Source organism: Bufo gargarizans, chromosome 11 (assembly GCF_014858855.1).
Source record: "Bufo gargarizans isolate SCDJY-AF-19 chromosome 11, ASM1485885v1, whole genome shotgun sequence".
Lineage (NCBI taxonomy): Eukaryota > Metazoa > Chordata > Amphibia > Anura > Bufonidae > Bufo > Bufo gargarizans.
In genome coordinates, this window is record NC_058090.1 from 31,656,846 (window position 1) to 31,678,868 (window position 22,023).

Consider the following 22,023-nt stretch of genomic DNA (forward strand, 5'->3'; position numbering starts at 1 on the left):
AGGGCAAAGGAGCGCATCGGAGCATGAGATGCTCCGGTGCCAACATCAGGGGTGCTGCCTGGGTGAAAATATGGGTATGTCCGGGTTCAGCTTAGGGGCATGGCACAAAGACCCTTGTGCCACATAAGAAGACACCGGTATTATAGAAAGTGCATGCTGGTCAAGTTACACCTCTGGCTGGAGGGAAGGGGTTAGGTTTGTGCTTCCCTGGCCACAAAGCACTGAGGGAAGGGGGGCCCAAGCTGAACTCTTGCACAAGGGCCCATGAGCCTTCAGCTATGACCCTGACGGGGAGAGAAGTCCTGCGTGAAGGACATTTTTTCTCTGCTAAAAATAAATAAATCAGCATTCCAGCTGCTGAGAAACTACAACTCCCAGCATGCCCACTTACTTGGCTGTTCTTCTAACTCCCATAGAAGTGAAAGGAGGATTCTGGGAGTTGTAGTTTCAGAACAGCCAGAGGTTGCTGACCCTATTGCAGTCAATGGTGTCTGTTTTACTCGGTTCCTGTCAGTTCTGTGCCCTATCCGCCCCTCCTTGTTGTTCTTCTCCTCTAAGGCCCCTTTCACATAAGTGAGTTTTCCGCACGGGTGCAATGCGTGACGTGAACGCATAGCACCCGCACTGAATCCGGAGCCAAGCCGTCACGCTTGTGTGAAAGGAACCTAACGCAGCAGAAAGGACCTAAACGCCGACGCAGAAGAGCCTGAAATCCGCTGCAGGTGAATACACCCTTCACCTACATTCAACATCTCCTGCTGCGTGATTTTAGAGTTCGCCTTTTGCATTGTGAAATCCACGGTGAGGCTCCGCAGAATTTCTGTATTTTCACACATTTTTTGTTTTCTCCCTGCTACATGGGGATCTACACATTTTGCTGCAAATTTCACCCCGTGCAAAATCCAGGGTGAAAATATTCCGCATAATGCAGAATTACAGGGCATCTGTCGGCTGCCAAGCGCACATGTATCTGTGTTGGTCCTATGTCCATATGTGCCCGCCTTGCTGAGAAAAATGTTTTAATATATGCAAATGAGCCTCTAGGAGCAACAGGGGCGTTACCATTACACCTAGAGTCTCTGCAACTGCTGCGCCCCCTGCACTTTAATAGGGCCACATCATCACATCTGGTCCTGTCAAAGTGCAAAGGATGCGGTAGTTGCAGAGAGAGCAGAGCCTCTAGGTGTAAGGGTAACGTCCCCGTTGCTCCTAGAGGCTCATTTGCATATAATAAAACATTAGTTTTCTCAGCAATGCGGGCACATATGACCATGGGACCAACACAGATGTCTTCAGCCCCAGGCGCACATGTAACAGGTCAGCCCACAAATCCCTGAGAGATGCCCTTTAATATTGGCATCACAGGCCAGTGGGTGGCTATTGACATGGCTGCTATTAGGGCCACACATGGGTTGTCACCCAGCTTTCCCAGGCTCTGACTACCCCTGTAGTTGCTGTAATGGCCGCTCGTCACTCGGCTTTCCTCACAGGTAATAGAGCTGCGTGTATTGTGTGACACGTCCCTGCGCCTGGCGCCATCCAGCCAGTCATGTGACACCGCCCTCCCTCCTTCCCCCTGACTTGTCCGTACGTGCGGACGTCACAGCCAGGCCCGTCTGCCCGCCCAGCCGGTGTGCCCAGCATCAGCCTCCAGTACTGCGCGCGTATAGGAGAGCACGGGGAGCGGGGCATTGTGGGTAAGTTACTAAGCGCTGGGAGCCGTTTCTCGTTCGCTTCCTGTGGAATTTTCCATGTGAGAGGGCGGGAAAGCGAAGGGGCGGGGCTTGGCGGCCGCAGTGATGAAGAGATATAATGGCGGCGGAGCCGTGCGGTTTTGAGGGGGCCATAGAGGCTTGTTTAGTCGGCGTAGACATGAGCCCGTGACCCATTTATCGTGGGAATATTACCTCAGTCGGTGCGGGTTTTATAATTTTTAAGCACTAACACCAGCAGAGCTCCATATTGTGTGTGAACTGCCGCAACATCATCATGAATCCCTGGGGATTTTATATATAATACTGATAATAAACTGCAGAAACCTTATGTTGTCTCACATAGAAGTAACATAACCTATGCCGACAGCATGTGCAAATTATTATATAAAGAGGAGATTACATAATGACGGTCACATTTCATTTATTTGATATACTATGTGTCATAAAGTGCCCGTAAACGTTAGTTTTTTTTTCTCATGTGCGTTTTTTTTTTCCACCACGACTTGAAGTTGTCTTACTTTTTTAGTACCTTTTGCTGCTTGAAGATGCACCCAATTTACGATGGGGTGTGCGCGTCATCAAACATTAGGCAGTTTTGGTAGTCGTTGCTCCTGCCGGAAAAAATATACGCCAGCTGGGGGAGCTGGCGTAGGTTTATGACAACTTTTACGCTTTTTTTCAGATTTTGTTGGGACCAAAGCCCTGACATGCCCCCGCCACTCCCTCAACACTTCTTTGTGGCAAATATGCCGTAAAAACGCCCATCCGACATATATTTGTCACGCGTGTCTTTAAAAAGTCGCAAAAGAGGGGCAGTATGATAATTTTATGCCAAAAAGAGGTGTAAAACTGTTGGTAAATGACCCCCAGTGTCTTTTTGCCTGCAGACGCCATGCTCTGAACTCTGCCAGTGTTCGCAGTAAAACCACATTTTTTAAATGTATTTTTTGCTGGTGTCCTCAGGCCGTTTTTACTTTATCAAAATGCATGTTGGAGAAATCTATGTGCATTTGCTGTGGAATTCGAGGTTAGGCCTCATGCACACATACGTATTTTCTTTCCGTGAGTGTTCAGTTTTTTTGTGTGCGGACTGCATACGGAACCGTATCATGTCAATGGGTCTGCAAAAAAAAAAAAAAAACGGAAGCTACTCCGTGTGCATTCCGTTTCCATATTTCGGTTCCATAAAAAAAATAAAACAAATGGCAAATTAACTAAATGTCACATGACATTTGTTGCACAAAATACCTATGGATGTTTCAGTCTAAAGTCAGTTTGTACGCCACCAGGGGAATGGAGGACACCCAAATTTTTTACCAAAAAATGGCACAAACGCATCATAAATTTGGCGCAAATGCTTGCTGCACCCACAAAACGGGCAAAATCAATCTATTTTTTTTTTGCCTCAGTGCACTTTATACATTACCCCCTTAATGCTATTTGTGGGATTAGTAAACCTGACAATGTGAACCTAGACTAATATAGCGATGGTTACACATAGCAGTAATTGGAAAAAGATTGAGAATTTAAGCGCACAAAAATATTGATAAATTATAAACCTGTTTTTATATATATATATATATATATATATATATATATAATTAAAGGCTATGTACCTTTGGGGGCAATTTTTTTTTTTTACGATTACATTGTACTCATTTTGAGCTAGAAATCATTTTTTGAATTGGTCTTTAGTACAAACATGGAGCCCTTTTCTCTGTACAGAGCTGAGATGCTCTAATAGAGGGATCTGAATTTTCTCTCTGCTCCGTCAGACAGGCAGCTGACGGGCTCCTTTTCTCTGCTCTCTGACATTATAAACACTCATTATAGCTCAGTTCCTAGCTTACTGATAAGAGTGTGGCTTAACCCCTTAAGGACCGAGGACGTACCGGTACGCCCTATTTCCCGAGTCCTTAAGGACCGAGGACGTACCGGTACGTCCTGACTTAAAATCTGCATTCCGGCGCCGCGGGGGTTAATCGGAACGGGACGCCGGCTGAAATCATTCAGCCGGCATCCCGTAACAATGCAGGGGGGGGTCATTTGACCCCCCCGTGTCGGCGATCGCAGCAAACCGCAGGTCAATTCAGACCTGCGGTTTGCTGCGCTTTTTGCAGTTTCTGATCCCCGCGGTCCCTGACCGCGGGGATCAGAAACTTCAGAGTGCCTAAAATCAATATTGCGCACCCCCCCTGCACCCCTGCATGATTTGATGGCGGCGGGTGGTGCAGGGGGGGTGTCGCAGGCAGTGGGGGCGTTGCGGGAGGCGGGCGGTGCGGCAGGCGGGATCGCGATCCCCCGCCCGCCTCCCATTGCATAATCGTTGGCGTCTAGTGGGTTATACCAGGGTGCCAGCACATTGCTGGCACCCTGGTATAAACGGCTGACATCGGTGATGCGATGTCAGCCGTTTAACCCTTTCCATGCAGCGGTCCGTACGGACCGCTGTATGGAAAAGGTTAACAGCGCAAGGAGCTCCCTCCCTCTCCGATCGGGGGGCTGCTGTGCCTTTGCAGCCCCCCGATGGGAGAGGGAGAGAGCCCCCCGAAGCCCCGTCCTCACCCTTCCCCGTCTGCGAAGTTGTGACAGACGGGGAAGGTTCCCATGGCAACAGGACGCCTGCTCAGGCGTCCTGCTGTCCATGGTGCTGAACAGATCTGTGCTGAAAGCATAGATCTGTTCAGTGTAAGTAAAATACAGTGCAGAAACCTATATAGTTTCTGTACTGTATTTTACAGACATCAGACCCACTGGATCTTCAAGAACCAAGTGGGTCTGGGTCCAATTTTTTTTTAAAAAAGTGAAAAAAGTTAAGATAAAATAAAAAAACATTTATCACTGAATAAAAATAAAAATAAAAAAATACACTACACATATTAGGTATCGCCGCGTCCGTAACGACCTGATCTATAAAACGGTCATGTTACTTTCCCCGCACGGTGAACGCCATAAAAATAAAAAAATAAAAACTATGAGAAAATTGAAATTTTGCCCACCTTACTTCCCAAAGAAGGTAATAAAAGTGATCAAAAAAGTCGCATGTACGCCAAAATAGTACCAATAAAACCGTCATCTCATCCCGCAAAAAATGAGACCCTACTCAAGATAATCGCCCAAAAACTGAAAAAACTATGGCTCTTAGACTATGGAAACACTAAAACATGATTTTTTTTGTTTCAAAAATAAAATAATTGTGTAAAACTTTTATAAATAAAAATAAAGTATACATATTAGGTATCGCCGCGTCCGTATCGACCGGCTCTATAAAATTATCACATGACCTAACCCCTCAGATGAGCACCGTAAAAAAAAAAGAAAAAAAAAGTGTAAAAAAAGCAATTTTTTGCCATCTTACGTCACAAAAAGTGTAATAGCAAGCGATCAAAAAGTCATATGCACCCCAAAATAGTGCCAATCAAACCGTCATCTCATCCCGCAAAAAATTAGACCCTACTCAAGATAATCGCCCAAAAACTGTAAAAACTATGGCTCTTAGACTATGGAGACACTAAACAATTTTTTGGTTTTAAAAATGAAGTTATTGTATAAAACTTACATAAATAAAAAAAATTGTATACATATTAGGTATCGCCGCGTCCGTGACAACCTGCTCTATAAAATTACCACATGATCTAACCTGTCAGATGAATGTTGTAAATAACAAAAAAAAAAACGTGCCAAAAAAGCTATTTCTTGTTACCTTGCCGCACAAAAAGTGTAATATAGAGCAACCAAAAATCATATGTACCCTAAACTAGTACCAACAATACTGCCACCCTATTCCGTACTTTCTAAAATGGGGTCACTTTTTTGGAGTTTCTACTCTAGGGGTGCATCAGGGGGGCTTCAAATGGGACATGGTGTCAAAAAAACTGTCCAGCAAAATCTGCCTTCCAAAAACCGTATGGCATTCCTTTCCTTCTGTGCCCTGCCGTGTGCCCGTACAGCAGTTTACGACCACATATGGGGTGTTTCTGTAAACTACAGAATCAGGGCCATAAATAATGAGTTTTGTTTGGCTGTTAACCCTTGCTTTGTAACTGGAAAAAAAATATTAAAATGGAAAATCTGCCAAAAAAGTGAAATTTTGAAATTGTATCTCTATTTTCCATTAAATCTTGTGCAACACCTAAAGGGTTGACAAAGTTTGTAAAATCAGTTTTGAATACCTTGAGGGGTGTAGTTTCTTAGATGGGGTCACTTTTTTGGAGTTTCTACTCTAGGGGTGCATCAGGGGGGCTTCAAATGGGACATGGTGTCAAAAAAACTGTCCAGCAAAATCTGCCTTCCAAAAGCCGTATGGCATTCCTTTCCTTCTGCGCCCTACTGTGTGCCCGTACAGCAATTTACGACCACATATGGGGTGTTTCTGTAAACTACAGAATCAGGGCCATAAATAATGAGTTTTGTTTGGCTGTTAACCCTTGCTTTGTAACTGGAAAAAAAATATTAAAATGGAAAATCTGCCAAAAAAGTGAAATTTTGAAATTGTATCTCTATTTTCCATTAAATCTTGTGCAACACCTAAAGGGTTGACAAAGTTTGTAAAATCAGTTTTGAATACCTTGAGGGGTGTAGTTTCTTAGATGGGGTCACTTTTTTGGAGTTTCTACTCTAGGGGTGCATCAGGGGGGCTTCAAATGGGACATGGTGTCAAAAAAACTGTCCAGCAAAATCTGCCTTCCAAAAGCCGTATGGCATTCCTTTCCTTCTGCGCCCTACTGTGTGCCCGTACAGCAATTTACGACCACATATGGGGTGTTTCTGTAAACTACAGAATCAGGGCCATAAATAATGAGTTTTGTTTGGCTGTTAACCCTTGCTTTGTAACTGGAAAAAAAATATTAAAATGGAAAATCTGCCAAAAAAGTGAAATTTTGAAATTGTATCTCTATTTTCCATTAAATCTTGTGCAACACCTAAAGGGTTGACAAAGTTTGTAAAATCAGTTTTGAATACCTTGAGGGGTGTAGTTTCTTAGATGGGGTCACTTTTTTGGAGTTTCTACTCTAGGGGTGCATCAGGGGGGCTTCAAATGGGACATGGTGTCAAAAAAACTGTCCAGCAAAATCTGGCTTCCAAAAACCATACGGCGCACCTTTCACTCTACGCCCCGCTGTGTGGCCGTACAGTAGTTTACGGCCACATTTGGGGTGTTTCTGTAAACAGCAGAGTCAGGGCAATAAAGATACAGTCTTGTTTGGCTGTTAACCCTTGCTTTGTTAGTGGAAAAAATGGGTTAAAATGGAAAATTAGGCAAAAAAATGAAATTCTCAAATTTCATCCCAATTTGCCAATAACTCTTGTGCAACACCTAAAGGGTTAACGAAGTTTGTAAAATCAGTTTTGAATACCTTGAGGGGTATAGTTTCTTAGATGGGGTCACTTTATGGAGTTTCTACTCTAGGGGTGCATCAGGGGGCTTCAAATGGGACATGGTGTCAAAAAAACTGTCCAGCAAAATCTGGCTTCCAAAAACCATACGGCGCACCTTTCACTCTACGCCCCGCTGTGTGGCCGTACAGTAGTTTACGGACACATATTGGGTGTTTCTGTAAACAGCAGAGTCAGGGCAATAAAGATACAGTCTTGTTTGGCTGTTAACCCTTGCTTTGTTAGTGGAAAAAATGGGTTAAAATGGAAAATTAGGCAAAAAAATGAAATTCTCAAATTTCATCCCAATTTGCCAATAACTCTTGTGCAACACCTAAAGGGTTAACGGAGTTTGTAAAATCAGTTTTGAATACCTTGAGGGGTGTAGTTTATAGAATGGGGTCATTTTTGGGCGGTTTCTATTATGTAAGCCTCGCAAAGTGACTTCAGAGCTGTAGTGGTCCCTAAAAATTGGGTTTTTGTAAATTTCTGAAAAATTTCAAGATTTGCTTCTAAACTTCTAAGCCTTGTAACATCCCCAAAAAATAAAATATCATTCCCAAAATAATTCAAACATGAAGTAGACATATGGGGAATGTTAAGTCATCACAATTTTTGGGGGTATTACTATGTATTACAGAAGTAGAGAAACTGAAACTTTGAAATTTGCTAATTTTTCAAAATTTTTGGTAAATTAGGTATTTTATTATGCAAAAATTTTTATTTTTTTGACTTTATTTTACCAGTGTCATGAAGTACAATATGTGACGAAAAAACAATCTCAGAATGGCCTGGATAAGTCAAAGCGTTTTAAAGTTATCAGCACTTAAAGTGACACTGGTCAGATTTGCAAAAAATGGCCTGGTCCTTAAGGTGAAAATGAGCCCGGTCCTTAAGGGGTTAAAAGGGTTCTCTCACTTTAACAAATAGCATTTATCATGTAGAGAAAGTTAATAGAAGCGACTTTCTAATGTATTGTGATTGTCCATATTGCCTCCTTATCTGGCTGGGCTCCTTTTCCATCATATTATGCACTGCTCATTTCCATGGTTACGACCACCCTGCAATTCATCAGTGGTGGCCGTGCTTGCACGCTATAGTAAGAAACGTCAGCCTCTCTGGTGGCCGGGACTGCACATAAACTAGTGTTTTTTCCTATAGTGTGCAAGCACAGCCTCTGCTGCTGGATTGCAGGGTGGTCGTAACTAGGAATGAGCGAATCGACTTCGCATAATACTTTGTTTGAATACTGTACTGAGAGAGTTCGGGAAATGGTTTATTACAGTAGAAATTAATTTATGAAGTTATGCGAAGTCTCACGAGACTTCACAAAGCAATAACTTCGGAGTCATCGTAGCCAATACATTCTAATACTGTATGGAGCGAATCAAACAAAGTATTATGCGAATCAACTTTGGATGTTTCATCTGAAGTCGATTTGCTCATCCCTAGTTGTAACCATGGAAACAAGCAGATAGAAAAATGAATTCAGCCAGCAAAAGAAACAATATGGATAATAACAATACATTAGTAAGTGGTTTGTATTAACTTCTTCTACATAATAAATGCCACTTACTGAAGGGAGACAACCCCTTTAAATAAGTGTTTATGACCTCTCAGTAATTTAGAGATAAGGGTTATGGCACAACAAAGTGAAAGGAAAAAGTAGGATTCACACAGCTAGAGGAACAGTTAACCCTTTGTGACAGAATGGCTTAATATTTTTCATAAAGACCAATTGAACAAATGAGTTTTAGCTCAAAATGAGTAAAATGCCATCATAAAAAAGGTGTACATAGACTTTAAGTGCAGGTGGTATCCCACGTAATGTCCAAAGTCCTATGTCCACGATTTGTGCTAACTAGATGAGTTCCCATGAAAATTACCACTTGTTTCTTTATCCCTCAGTAAAGCCTTTTTCTACAGAAATTTTTTGCTGTGTCTATTAGGGCTCCTGCTCACGACCTGATGTATGTTGTGGTCCACAAAACACGGATCCACAGAAAATACGGATGACATCTGTGTGACGTCCGTATTGCTTCCCTTTATTTTTGCGGATCCATTATAACAATGCCTGTCCTTGCCCGCCAAACAGACAAGAATAGGACATGATCTATCCTTTTTGCGGAACGGCCATGCAGACATACGGAAATGGAATGCACACAGTAATTTTTTTTTTTTGAGGACCCATTAAAGTGATTGGTTCTTCATATATGGGCTGCAACAAAAAACAGACCGGAATCATAAAACAAATACATTCATGTGCATGACCCCTTGGAGGCGGCCGTACACATTCAGTAGCTGTCGTCCGCCTCTGACTCCCTCATACACATTCATTGTGACCGAAAGTGTATGTGTATTTAAGGGGGAGAGAGGAGAAAGCTGCTGCCAGACACATCCCCAGACAAGGATCGTGTGAAAATATTAATTTCCCCAAATTCATCATCTGTCAGGAGCTCCCCACACATTAGACTGTTAGCTGAACCTGACGAGAACGGCGAGTTTACTATTTGTGTATGGGGGGGGGGGGGTGTCTTTAGACCACACATAGCGGACACTGTTTGCTCGAAGAGCGGCCAAAAAGGAGCCTGTGGGGGGCCTGTTTCCCAGCGTGCGGCTCTCAGCCTTCCAGCACGGCACAAAGCCTCAGATCCCAAAACACAGAGACTCAGCTGCCTATTTAAGGACAGCCAGGTGCTGCCAAAACCCGGACCGGCACTTTAACTCCAGTCCGGTATTTGACCTCACCTGGCTGGAAACCAGCCCAGCCGCACATGTTGGGAGGAAAATACCTGCCTTCCCAGACAAAACCCCTCGCTGTGTCACAAGACTTACAGTGGGATACATAGTCCATAGGCTCCCATTTAAGAAAATGTATCCATTTTTACTGTTTCCCTCTGCATAGTAAAGCATAGTAGACTATGCCGTGAAAAAAGTGAATGCTGACGCTTACCGGCCCTGTATATGCCAAAAGGACATTCTCTGGCATATAATAGATGGTCTATAGACAGATCTGAGGTATACTGTAAGACAGGGATCAGCAACCTTCGGCACTCCAGCTGCTCTCAAACTACAACTCACAGCATGCAAACATGCTGGGCTGCTCTTCTAACTCCCATGGAAGTGAATGAAGCATTCTGGGAGTAGTAGTTTCTGAACAGCTGGAATGCCGGAGGTTGCTGGTCCCTGCTGTAAGGAATACTTCTGATGTATGCTCCTGGAGTTTTCCTATATAATTTTCCTCCTTTCCGATCTCACTAACGTATCTGTTATTTGCAGGGAGGATGGATCAGTCCAGCCACAGTCTGCTTCTGCTCCAGCAGCTGAATATGCAGCGAGAGTTTGGCTTCCTCTGTGACTGCACAGTGGCTATCGGGGATGTGTATTTTAAAGCGCACAGGGCCGTTCTTGCCGCCTTTTCCAACTATTTCAAGATGATCTTCATCCACCAAACCAGGTGCTGAGATTTATGTCTCTTAATTTCTACCTTTTTCGTGTTTCTTGTTTCCTTCTATTTCCCTCTTCCCATTCTTGATATCTTCACATAAAGTGGTTTGATTTTATAGCCCTAGAAAACGTCACAAACTTAATAAACTTTGCCAGTCGGCACATCATATTGCCTGCACTCAACACTTTGGTTGTAATGGGCTCTTAGCACACAATCGTTTAAAGGGGTTGTCCAGGTTCAGAGCTGAACCCGGACATATCACCATTTTCACCCATCCGGCCCCTCTAACATTTCATGCTCCGATGCTCTGCCTTGCCCTATGCTGTATCGTGCAGGGCAAAGGCTTGTTTATATATATTTTTACACTGCTAGGCAGAGGCTTTCGTCTAGCAGTGTTTCGGGTGAACAGGCTAGGGCAGCGCTAAAGCCTGCCCATCAGTGCCAGTGACGTCACCGGGCTCACTGCAATGCATAAGCCTCCGCCTATCAGTCCCTATGGAGAGCCCGGTACATCACCTGATCTCCGTAAAAAGCATTTGCCCTGCGCAATTCAGCACAAGGCAAGGGGGAGCATCGGAGCATGAAATACTCATTTCAGGGGGCAGGAGGGGTGAAAACAGGGATATGTCCGGGTTCAGCTCTGAAACCAGACAACCCCTTTAAAGGGATCGTCTTTCTTCATTCTTAAAAAAAGTTGAAAAACTGTTGATATGTCAAAGCCACTAATCAAATGTTTTGATTGGTGGGTGTCCGAGTGCTGAGACCCTCGCCAGTAACTAAAACGAGGAGATGGAAGCGCTCACACAGAGCGCTGTTTAGCTTCACTGTCGAATATGGGCTCAGTAGAACGTCTATGAGTCCGTCTCCAGTAAGTCTTGAGCACTGGGGAGAGACAGCGTCAACCTCTTATGTAGCAGGTATAGCACCATTGCCGGAAGTCATGCAGAAATTACACAGCATGACCACTACTCCGCTGCTCTCATTGACTTCAATGGAAGCAGCGCTGTAGTAATGAGCTCCCTTCACTACAAGTTGACGGTTCTGTGTAATTTCGGCACGACTTCCAGCAATGGAGCTATACCCGCACAGCTGATCATCAGGGGGTGTGGGACCCCCGTTATCAGCTAGTGGTGGCCTATCTTGAGGATAGACCATCGCTTAGTACATTTTACAGACCATATTTTATATTTGCAAACCTTGAATGAACAGAAATGATTACTTTATGAATATAGATCTCATTTTCTTTTACAGTAAATAAAAGTTATTAAAGTATAAGTCCCAAAACATTAAATAATATACTCATATTTGGTGTCATCAGGATCAGTAAATTTAAAGCATCATTTAGTGTATGGGTGAAAAATATTACATAGAATCTTCAGGGGAATTGATTGATTTTGTGAATTTTTGCCCAATTAAAGATTAATATGAACTGGACACTAAAGCATAGGTACCAATCAATGATACCAGTTCTACCCATAATAAAATAGTTATGACAGCTGGAATGTGAGGAAGAAAAGGCCTCAAGGTCAAAATTAGCTTGATCCTTTAGGGGTTAAATCAAAATAGCAAATGAGTATCACCACTAAACAGGATAATCGTGGTGTCAAGTGCGCACAGCGTTCTATACCCCCAGACGTCTTTCGTTTCGTTTCATTTCTTCCACCAATATGTTTGCTCTCTCTTACAGTGAATGCATTAAAATTCAGCCGACGGACATCCAGCCGGACATATTCAGCTTCCTTTTACACGTCATGTACACAGGGAAGAGCCCCAAGCAAAGTGTAGACCAGTACAGATTGGAGGAAGGAGTGAAATTCCTACATGCTAATCTCTTCACGTCACCGGCCAGTGAGCCAACACAAGTGCTACCGTCAGACACCATACAGACCTCTAACCTATATGGAATCCAGATATCAACGGCACAAAAAGCACCAAAGGAAAGCCTTCATATGAGGAAGAACCAGCCGAGTGCAACAAGACCCATCCCGCAAGGAGAACATCCCCAGCTACAGTTGTCCCTTGCTATTGGACTAGAAGGCGTAGGTTCGGAGCAGCAAAGTTCACATTTTACCAGCCAAATCGGCACCACAGTGCAGTCAATAGAAGACATTCAGAAGAGCGTGAGGTCCATAAAGCAGGAGTCCAGCGAATCTGAATCTATGAGTTCCCCGAACAACTCGCTTCCACCATCAGACGAGGTTGAACCAAACCTCATTACATCGAGCAACAGAGTGTACTCCTGCCATTACTGCGGCGAGCACTTCGAGTCCCGCGTTACGTTGAGAGATCACTTGCATATTCACGTGTCTCAGTCGCTTCCATTTGGAGTCCCAACGTCTATTCTAGAGAGTGACGATCTGGGTGAAGTGCGTCCCATACTTGAAAACATTGAGAATGCTGACACTTGCCGGCTTGGGGGCTACCTTCTGAACCGAACTGAGGAGCCACTTCTGAGCGCGAACCACGCAGAACAGCTCCAACTCAACCAATTGTCTTTCCTCACAAAAGACGCAGATCCTATAGAACTAAACTTCTCGTTTTTACGGAAGAGGAAATTCAGTTGCACGGTGTGTGGACACAGATTCGCCAGACGAAGCCAGTTGCTGGAGCACGTACACACTCATAAAACAAAGCCACACAAGTACCAGAGGATTGATAACTTGGTGGAGCAGAACTTGCACAGCTACTGTAGTAACATTACTGATATCAGCCAGAAAGAGCCTGACCTGCTGCTGGATCCTCCCGAGTTCCTTGGAGAAGAGGAGCCCACGGATTCACAGGAAAATGTGGAATCTGTTCTAGTAGAATAAAATACGTGTGTGTATTTTCTGTGAAGAAATCCTTCAGTGCTTTCCAGCTCAAAATCATTTTGTTGACAGAGTTAAACCTTTTAGCTCACTGTAATTATATTTGAAAACTAGTTTATGGGTGTTATCCCACGATTAAAGGGATTTTCCAGACTTTTTATATTGTTGACCTAATCTATTGTTTGAAGGCACTCCAGCTTGCCGTACAAGCCACTATACTTTGTTTTGCAGGGTTGTTCAATTCACTTACAGGGGTTATATCATCTCAAACATTGGTGGTTTATCGCTAGGATATGCCACCAATGTCTGATAGAGGCCGGTTCCGCCTCTGGGACCCTCACCTATCTCTAGAACCGAGCCCGCAAAGTAATGTAGAGCGGACAGAGCAGCAGCTACCCTCTATTAATTTCACAGCGCACCGCGCAAGAGCAGCCACCATTCACTTCTATGAGGCTTACGTAAATAACCCAGCCGGTGCTCAGCTATTTTTGCCACTCTTATAGAAATGAATGGAGGGCGGCCATGCATGTGCTCCTTCAAAGTCGGGCATATCTAGATTCTGCTCAGAGACGAGGGAAATTAAGACAAAAGGAGGGGGCGCACAATAGGGTAGTACGTTCAACACAAATGCGAGAAAATTAAAAGACAAAGGTGCTAACCTTTTAGGGTTGTGCTGCTGATAGGCACAACCCTATTGTAGGCTTGTATAGTTTAGACCCTTTAACCAGGACTGCAGCCGCAGAAGAAATTTATTTGGGATCGGATGCCCAATCCCCCAAAGGATACTTGTCGAAGAGAGAATTCTGGTCAGGCGCAAAATCTCTGGTAGAGACGGTCTTAATGATCAGCTACAGACCTTTATTTGAAGGTAGCGCATGTACATAAAAACAACACGTTTTGGGGATCCAGAAGTCCCCTTCTTCAGGTAATTAATGACTCAAAATAACCTGATGAAGGGGACTTATGGATCCCCAAAACGCATTGTTTTTATGTACATGCGCTACCTTCAAATAAAGAGGAACTGTATCTGATCATGAGGACCGTCTCTACCAGTGATTTTGCGCCTGACCAGAATTCTCTCTTCTACGTGCATGTGCTCCTTGACCGCATCTGCTCTCATTGACTTTGCAGGCTTTGTTCTAGAGATAGGTGCAGGTCCCAGACATTAGACATTGGTGGCATATCCTAGCGATGACACAACCCCTTAAAGCGTGACAATCGCCAGCACAGACACTACTATGTACAGTGTGCTGAGCGTATGGAGCACTGTAAACAATTAAGGGCCTGCGGTGCGCTGCAGCCTCTATAAACAGATGATCAGTGGGGGTTATAAGAGTCAGACCCCAACTGTTCTAATATTATTTATATCTGAAGGATAGGTCATCAATATTATTATTCCAGACAATCCTTTTAAATATTACTTTTCTGTGTTTAGATCATGCAAAACATAGCAAGTTTTCAATGTACAGTCACTATTTTTGGGCATACTCTATAATGCTAGCTCACCAACAATATTCCAGCTCTGTAGTTTGTTTCAGTTGCATCCATTCATTTTGAACTTTTTCATTATGGGCAACTATGTCATTTTACTCAACGTTCTGATTCACAACTGCTTGTATTTACTATGTGTGCTGTTTGCAGAATCTTCAGTATATCCCATATAGCTTCACACTGCTCTCCCCTATCTCCTGATTAAGAGCTGACAGGGAGAAACCTATCACAAGCAGAAGGCAGAGGAGACCGTCTGAAAGCTACACATAGTAATACTCTAAGACTCTGTAGTGTGAGGGGACTGAAGTTCTCTGTCACTGGCTACCTTTAGTGATGAAACCCTCCCCTCTTCTGTTTTTGCATAGTCAGAAGCATCATGGGAAATGTAGGATGCGTTAGAGACACCATAGCTAAGGATAAAATGGAAGCAAGATGGCAGGCAGTAGTTCCTGTGTCTAGATATTGCTGCTGCATACTTGTTATTGCAGCCCCTGGTGTTCTTATTCCCTCTCAGAACGTCCACGTAATTTGTTTACGTGTCCAGTGGTGGTGGTCACACATGCTCAGTATCTCAGCCCCACCACCTGGATCACTATGTACACAGGCAGCCGAGTGATTTATGTTATTGTGCGGCCATCTTATAAGAGTCAGTGTGGTAAAAACTACTTCTCTTCCTTATTGGAAACATTACATGGCCATTCTGAGGGGGAGTTATAAGGACAGCAGGGGGCGCTGGCTAGACAGTAGTATTTTATTCCAATAGAAAACAAATTCTGTTGTGTGTTATCCAACATAGAAATGTAATATATAATTATGGGACAACTCTTTTAATACCTATTGAACCATGGTTGTTCCTAGTATAAATCAAAACTAGAGACACTGCCTGTTGGGTTGTTAAAGAGGCTATCCTATCAAGATGTCATGGGATCCTCTGCTTGGGAACGCTTTCTTTTAACAATAGCAAAGAGCAAGACATGACAGATTACGCGGTCTCCCCGTTCATTTGGATAGACGCTGTGTAATTCCACCTGTCCATTTCAGAGGACGCTGCAGCTTTCTTTGCTGAACCCCAGCGGAGGCTTCGTATAAGAGCGGGTTTTCAATATGGGTCAGTGCCATCAGATTTCCACTGTTATTTGATTTCCTTGTTATAAATATTCCCACATTTTATTTCTATTGTCACGTACGAAGTTTACTACTTTAGCTGTTTATTAGCACGCTGGTTTTATAGGGATCAGCTAAGGTTTCCGTCAAAGCTTTACAGTCATTCTGTTAACAAAGAAAGCGCAATCTGGATCCAGAAAGGTCAGTGGGGTCCATCAGTGACCGTTTGGATCCTTAAGAAAAGCATCATCGCTAGTGATGAGCGAAGCGAGCTTCGGATGCTACATCCGAAGTCGCTTCGTTCAAATTTTCGGATTAAGTTCAAAACTTCAGATTAATACTGTACGGAGACCCACTTTTTTTTAAAGTGGTACAGTATTAATCCGAAGTTTTGAACGAAGAGACTTCCGATGTAGCATCCGAAGCTCGCTTCGCTCATCACTAATCATTGCCATAAACGGAAGCCATGCTGCTAGTGTGAACAGAGCCTCAGATACAGAGCAGCGGTCAATCTATACCATTGTAATCGTACAATGACTTAGATTACTTTCACACCTGCGGCCGCTGTTCTGGCTGGCAGAGAATGGGACGGACAAAAAATGCTGTGTTCATATTTGCTGATTAGCGGACCTCTGCCGGACCCCATTATAGTCAATGGGTTCCAGCTGGAAGGCGGTAGTATCCAGCAATGCCAGATCCGGAGAACTGCAGCAGGCTGTTCTCAGGCTGCCAGAGATCTCTGCCACAGATGTGAACCTAGCCTTAGCATGATGGGTTTAGTAGTTATACCAGTCATTGTCTGTCCTTGGTCATCTGTGATCTGTTATTTTTAGTTATTAATATGATTAGAGCCCTATCGGGGACAAGGCATTCTAGAACAGAGGTGAAATGTTCCCTGGGTTTCCTGTGATAAATGTGGCAACTCCTGTATGTAATGTAGTGCAAAATATCTGTGATCCTGAGCTTATTCCCGAGCGTATAATGCATGAGAATAACAACGTGTATTCTTTGTTTGCCAGTATACGTTTCGTGTTAAAGTAGTAACGTGTTTGTTACAATGATTTCTGTGATCATCTGAAATATATTGTGGCAGGCAACTAAAATGAGAGTTTTGGATTGATTACTTGTATTCCTTTATGTGCGGTGTTGATACAGGTCAGTGGCTTTCAACCTGCAACTTTCCAGCTGATGTGAAGCCATAGCTAACATATTACAGCATGCTGGGAGTTGTAGTTTCATAATAGTCGCAGAGCTGCACGTTGCAGACTCTAAATACAGAGTATGCAGCAGGATTTCTGAATTATATGCAGCTTTAAAAGGAACCTGTTACCATGAAAATGCAATGTAATCTGCAGGCAGCATGCTATAGAGCAGGAGGAGCTGAGCAGACTGATATCTGGTTTTATTGAAAAATATTCAGTATAATTTGTATTTCATTCATTTAAGTTCCTGCTCATTTTGGGCATTGAAGTCCAGGAGGCGGTCCTATCAGTGATCGACAGCTCTCTCTGTATACACAGGCATAGAGGGAAGACTGTCGATCACTGATAGGACTGCAGCTCTCTCTGTATACACAGTCATAGAGGGAAGACTGCCGACCACTGATAGGACTGCAGCTCTCTCTGTATACACAGGCATAGAGGGAAGACTGCCGACCACTGATAGGACCGCCTCCTGGACTTCAATGCCCAGAATGAGCAGGAATTTAAATGGATAAATTACCAGTTTTACTGAATCTTTTCTCACAAACCAATATATCAATCTGCTCAGTTCTTCCTGCTCTATGATATGCTGCCTTCAGCTCAGACACCATGTTCTGTGTAACAGGTCCCCTTTAAGGCATCATGCACACAGCTGTATTACATCTCTGTACAAGCACAAGATTATACTGAGCTGTAATATGGCACCCAGAGAAGCTTATAGGCCCATAATGTACCTCCCTATGGCTCTGATTTCTGGTTTTTATTTGCTCATTATGTATGGACATTGTTGGATATTCTAGCGGAGAATAACTCCATCATACGGTGTCACGTTCACGAGGCCTTGTTCTAATTGTGGGAATGGCCCAGATACACTCTTATTATATTCTTTTTTTTTTTTTTTTTTTTAAAGCGTTCTCATTAGTTCTAGATAGGAGAAAGTCTGCAGGGTATTTATAGGAAGAGATCAAATTAAAAGGATCCAGGTCACTGCTAATTACCTGCAGACATTAATTAGGCACATTATACTAGATTAATATTGCAGGCTATTTATTCAGCATGACATCCCTAAAGGTACGGCCACACGGTCAGGTTTCCTGATGCAGTTTTGGAAGACCAGAAGTGAATTCAAAAAAGAGAAGTCGTCTCTGCCCTTTATACTTTTTCACCTTTTATGATCCACTCCTGATTTTGGCTTCTAAAACTGCATCAGAAAACCTGACCGTGTGTCCGTACCCTAAAGATTATTAGGTATGGGGTATATATCAAGGCAGCTGTGTGCTTAAATGCCTCCAAGGTATAAACGTTGTAGTATTTTTGTCCCACGCAGTGGTACATTATAATTGAATAATTGTAACTAAGGCTGAGTTCACACTTCAGTTACTTGGTTAGTTATTTCCATCAGTTATTGTAAGATAAACCCATAGTGACACCTACTCAGAGATAAGATATCATGAAAAGATCTGCACATGTTCTGTGTTTTTAACCCAAACCTTGGCTCACAATAACTGATGAAAATAACTGAAAGGGGTTCTCCAGGCATTTTAATATTCATGACCTATTCTCATTCATCAATATCAGATCGGCGGGGGTCCGATGACCGCCACCCCCACCGATCAGCTGTATGAGGAGATGGCACGTACACACTGCTGCTGTCCCATAGATATACAGCCGCAGACAGGAAGAGATAAGGGAGAAAGCACGTGTGCACTGCATGCACTGTCTCCTCGTACAGCTGATCGGTGGGGTTGCCGGGTCTCGGACCCCCGCCGATCTGATTTTGATGACCTATTCTGAGGATGCGTCATCAATAGTAAAAAGCCTGGAGAACCACTTTAAGCGTAAATTTGGCATAAGTGTTAAAGCAAGAGGATTCAGCTTCACTGTGATGTGTACAACTAGGTGCTGCTCTGATTACCAGTCTGAATTGCAGCCTGTTGTGCTGACATCTACTGTAAAATCTAATGTGAATGGCAATATTTCTTTTTTTTGTGTGCCTGGATAGACTGAGCATTATTAGTCTCATGAAGACAGTCCTTGTCCATATGCCCTACTGGGGCATATGGACATCATAGAGGGGGTCCCAACCTCAACTCCGCCTCTTACGCTGACATGTGATGTGGCAGTGGTTCATCTATCCCTACCTCATGCTATGTGACCACTGCATATCCAGTGTGGAACCGGCCATCCTCTCCCATGAACCTGCTTCTATCTACAAAATACTCAAAATCAGGGTTATCAAGGGGTTTTCATGTACATGATTAAATCCTAACGTTTCTTGTTGCATTAATTGTACACAGTCATGGGGGTCATGTTCCATCATGTCATTTAGGAGGCTGCCTGTACCTTCTATGCCCCCATCCCCCATTTCTGAATCTGTGATTGGTAACAAAGTAGCAGGATTCAGAGTAGTACGCCTTGTGAAAGAAATGTTAGCAGGCATGATGAGTGCACACTGGAGTCTGAGTTGCCTGGCCATAGAAATATTCTTAGGTTGAACCTGTTTTAATATGCCCTGTATGTCATGAGGTGTTTGTACAATCACCGGGTAGACTAACACAATTTCAGAGGCTTTTTCTTTTATTGCCTGTACTGCCGCTACCGTCCTGACACAGCCTCTAGTGACAGGATCTAATCTGGCTAAATAGTACGACAGATTTCCCTTTCTATAATGTTCTGCAATTTTCCACAGTAAAAAACAAGCAAAACGTATACTGTGACTCCTAAAGCCAGACCAAAAACATCATCAATTAGAGTTGCTCATGATCAGAAACTAAACCCTGCAATTAAAGTTATTTTCAACTTTCAAGGTTCTTTATCGATATGGACTCGACTGTAAAAGGACTTTATACATAAGTTCCTTAAACAATCCCTCGAACCAGACAACCGGTCAGGGAGGCACAGATATGATGTAAGATAAAGTCTCTTACCTTGCAGCGCTGTCTTTTATATCTGTCCATCCCAGTCCAGATTTTTCCAAGTTGTCGGGAGATCAATGAAGTGTCCTTTAGTCGAGCCCCACATGAGGCGCCAAGTTTTGTTGGGGCAAAAACCCCTTCTCTGTAATTGTCGGGGTCCTAATTGAAGTTTTATGAGCGCTCAGAGATCTGACACAGGCACACTTGCTGAATCAAATTCTCTCTAATTTATTCCACACAAGCATACATTTTTATAACATTACAGATAATCACAGACAAATCTGGCACACCACCAAAGGAGTGGAAAGCGAAACTAATGATTTGATTGGTTATTCATAAAAGGCAATACGTCCGCACCATACTAACAGGATTCTAATAAATAAAAACTTTCTGGAGCAGAAAGTATTCGTTAGCAGCGCATCCCTGAACTCAGAAGGAACATAACTCTCTCTTGTATGTCAAACTCTGATAAGGGGGGGGGGGGGGCTGCTTACCTTGGCCTTGTAGCTAGAACACATTTTAATTATATACACAGAGACTGCCATGTCTTCACAGCTGGCTCATTAATTCTTCCACAAGATGGAGGACGTTTATACAAAATGGATTCTCATCCCTCACACCCTATCCATGTAATTTTAGGGTCTTTGGGGGTAACACCCATACCTGTCATGGGGTCACAGTGGAAATATATATATATTGTACAGACACTTTAGCTGTCTGTTATATTTCATGTGAATCTTATCACTGCTTGTGAAATATAGCAATGTCTATATATTGGGTATGTTGGCTTTTACTTGCCTGACATTTTTGTTCTTGAGGAGCTGCCAGAGGTGTCTTGACTCTCCCCATTTAAAACACATGCATACTTAGTGGAGCCGAGTGTGCATGTGTATGGAGAGGGGTTGGGAGAGTTAATGGCCGGCCAAATGAGAGTTCAGCCGATGGCCATCTAATGTGTATGGTCAGGTCATGTGGCTGGATAAATGATGTGCCTCAGGGATCTTTACCTGGGCAATTTCTACAGCTAGACCACCGCTTTAAAAATATTCAAGTAATATATATTTTCTGATCTTTTTTCGGGCTTGTCCGGCCTGGCTGGAGACTTGATCAATGGTCGGGATTTGTGCCCAAAGAAAGAAAAAATCACCACTTACCTGTTCACAGTCGAGCCATTTCTATGTTGCGCACAAACCGGAAGCGGTGAGGTCCTGCGACCACTGATACCAATCCATGACAGCAGTGATGTGACTGCTGAGGCCTGTGATTGGCACTAGTGGTCACAGTACCTCGCTACTGTCACCCCGTCGGGAATTCGAAACAGCTAGGATGGGAAATGTGGTGCTGGAATGGTTTGACCAGGAGCACACATTCCTGCCACTGATAAACTTCTGTTAAAGAAGTTCTCCCACTCCCATTTTTACCACCATTGTAGTGACCCCACCAAACGCTAGAACGGAGGTCTTCGGCCCCCATGCCTCCTTACTACTCAACCAGCGATCATGCATGGTTTATGTCATCCCTATAAACACCAATGGCACGGCAGAGCGCATGCTCTGCATTTTGTGAGCGTAGTAGAAAGTTTATGGGAACAGGACATACACCTGTAGGAATTCTTTGTCACTTTTAGGGCTCTGTGGCTTGCCCTCTTTTGGTGGCACTCACAGTAGTGCATCTGAAATACCTAACACAGCATGCATGGCATTCCCTCTTCTGTGATGCATTTGGTAAACTACAAAGGAGTCCTCTGTGATCCAGTTAAAGAAATATATGCACGTTCAGGTACATGGCTCAGGGCAGGCGCGGGCTGGCTACAGACCCTACAGGGTCCCTGGAGGGGCCGATGCCCATAGGGCAATCTGAACTCTTCTCTCTGCCATTGGCAGGGGAGATAAAAATCTGGCGCTATTTGTGTTAATTAACAGGTACTTATGTATGCGGTAGGCGACCTCAGATTCCCTGAGAGTC

The 22,023-nt window shown here is 43.6% G+C and overlaps 1 protein-coding gene across 1 annotated transcript; it reads left to right on the top strand.

Annotated features, from left to right (window-relative positions):
* Positions 1 to 1,444: 1,444 nt before the first annotated feature.
* On the top strand, positions 1,445 to 14,223 carry ZBTB25 (zinc finger and BTB domain containing 25). The gene is made up of 3 exons (XM_044272484.1): positions 1,445 to 1,697; positions 10,371 to 10,548; positions 12,227 to 14,223. The coding sequence occupies exons 2-3, from the start codon at positions 10,376 to 10,378 to the stop codon at positions 13,347 to 13,349; spliced, it is 1,296 nt and encodes a 431-aa protein (XP_044128419.1). The 5' UTR covers positions 1,445 to 1,697; positions 10,371 to 10,375; the 3' UTR covers positions 13,350 to 14,223.
* Positions 14,224 to 22,023: the final 7,800 nt, after the last annotated feature.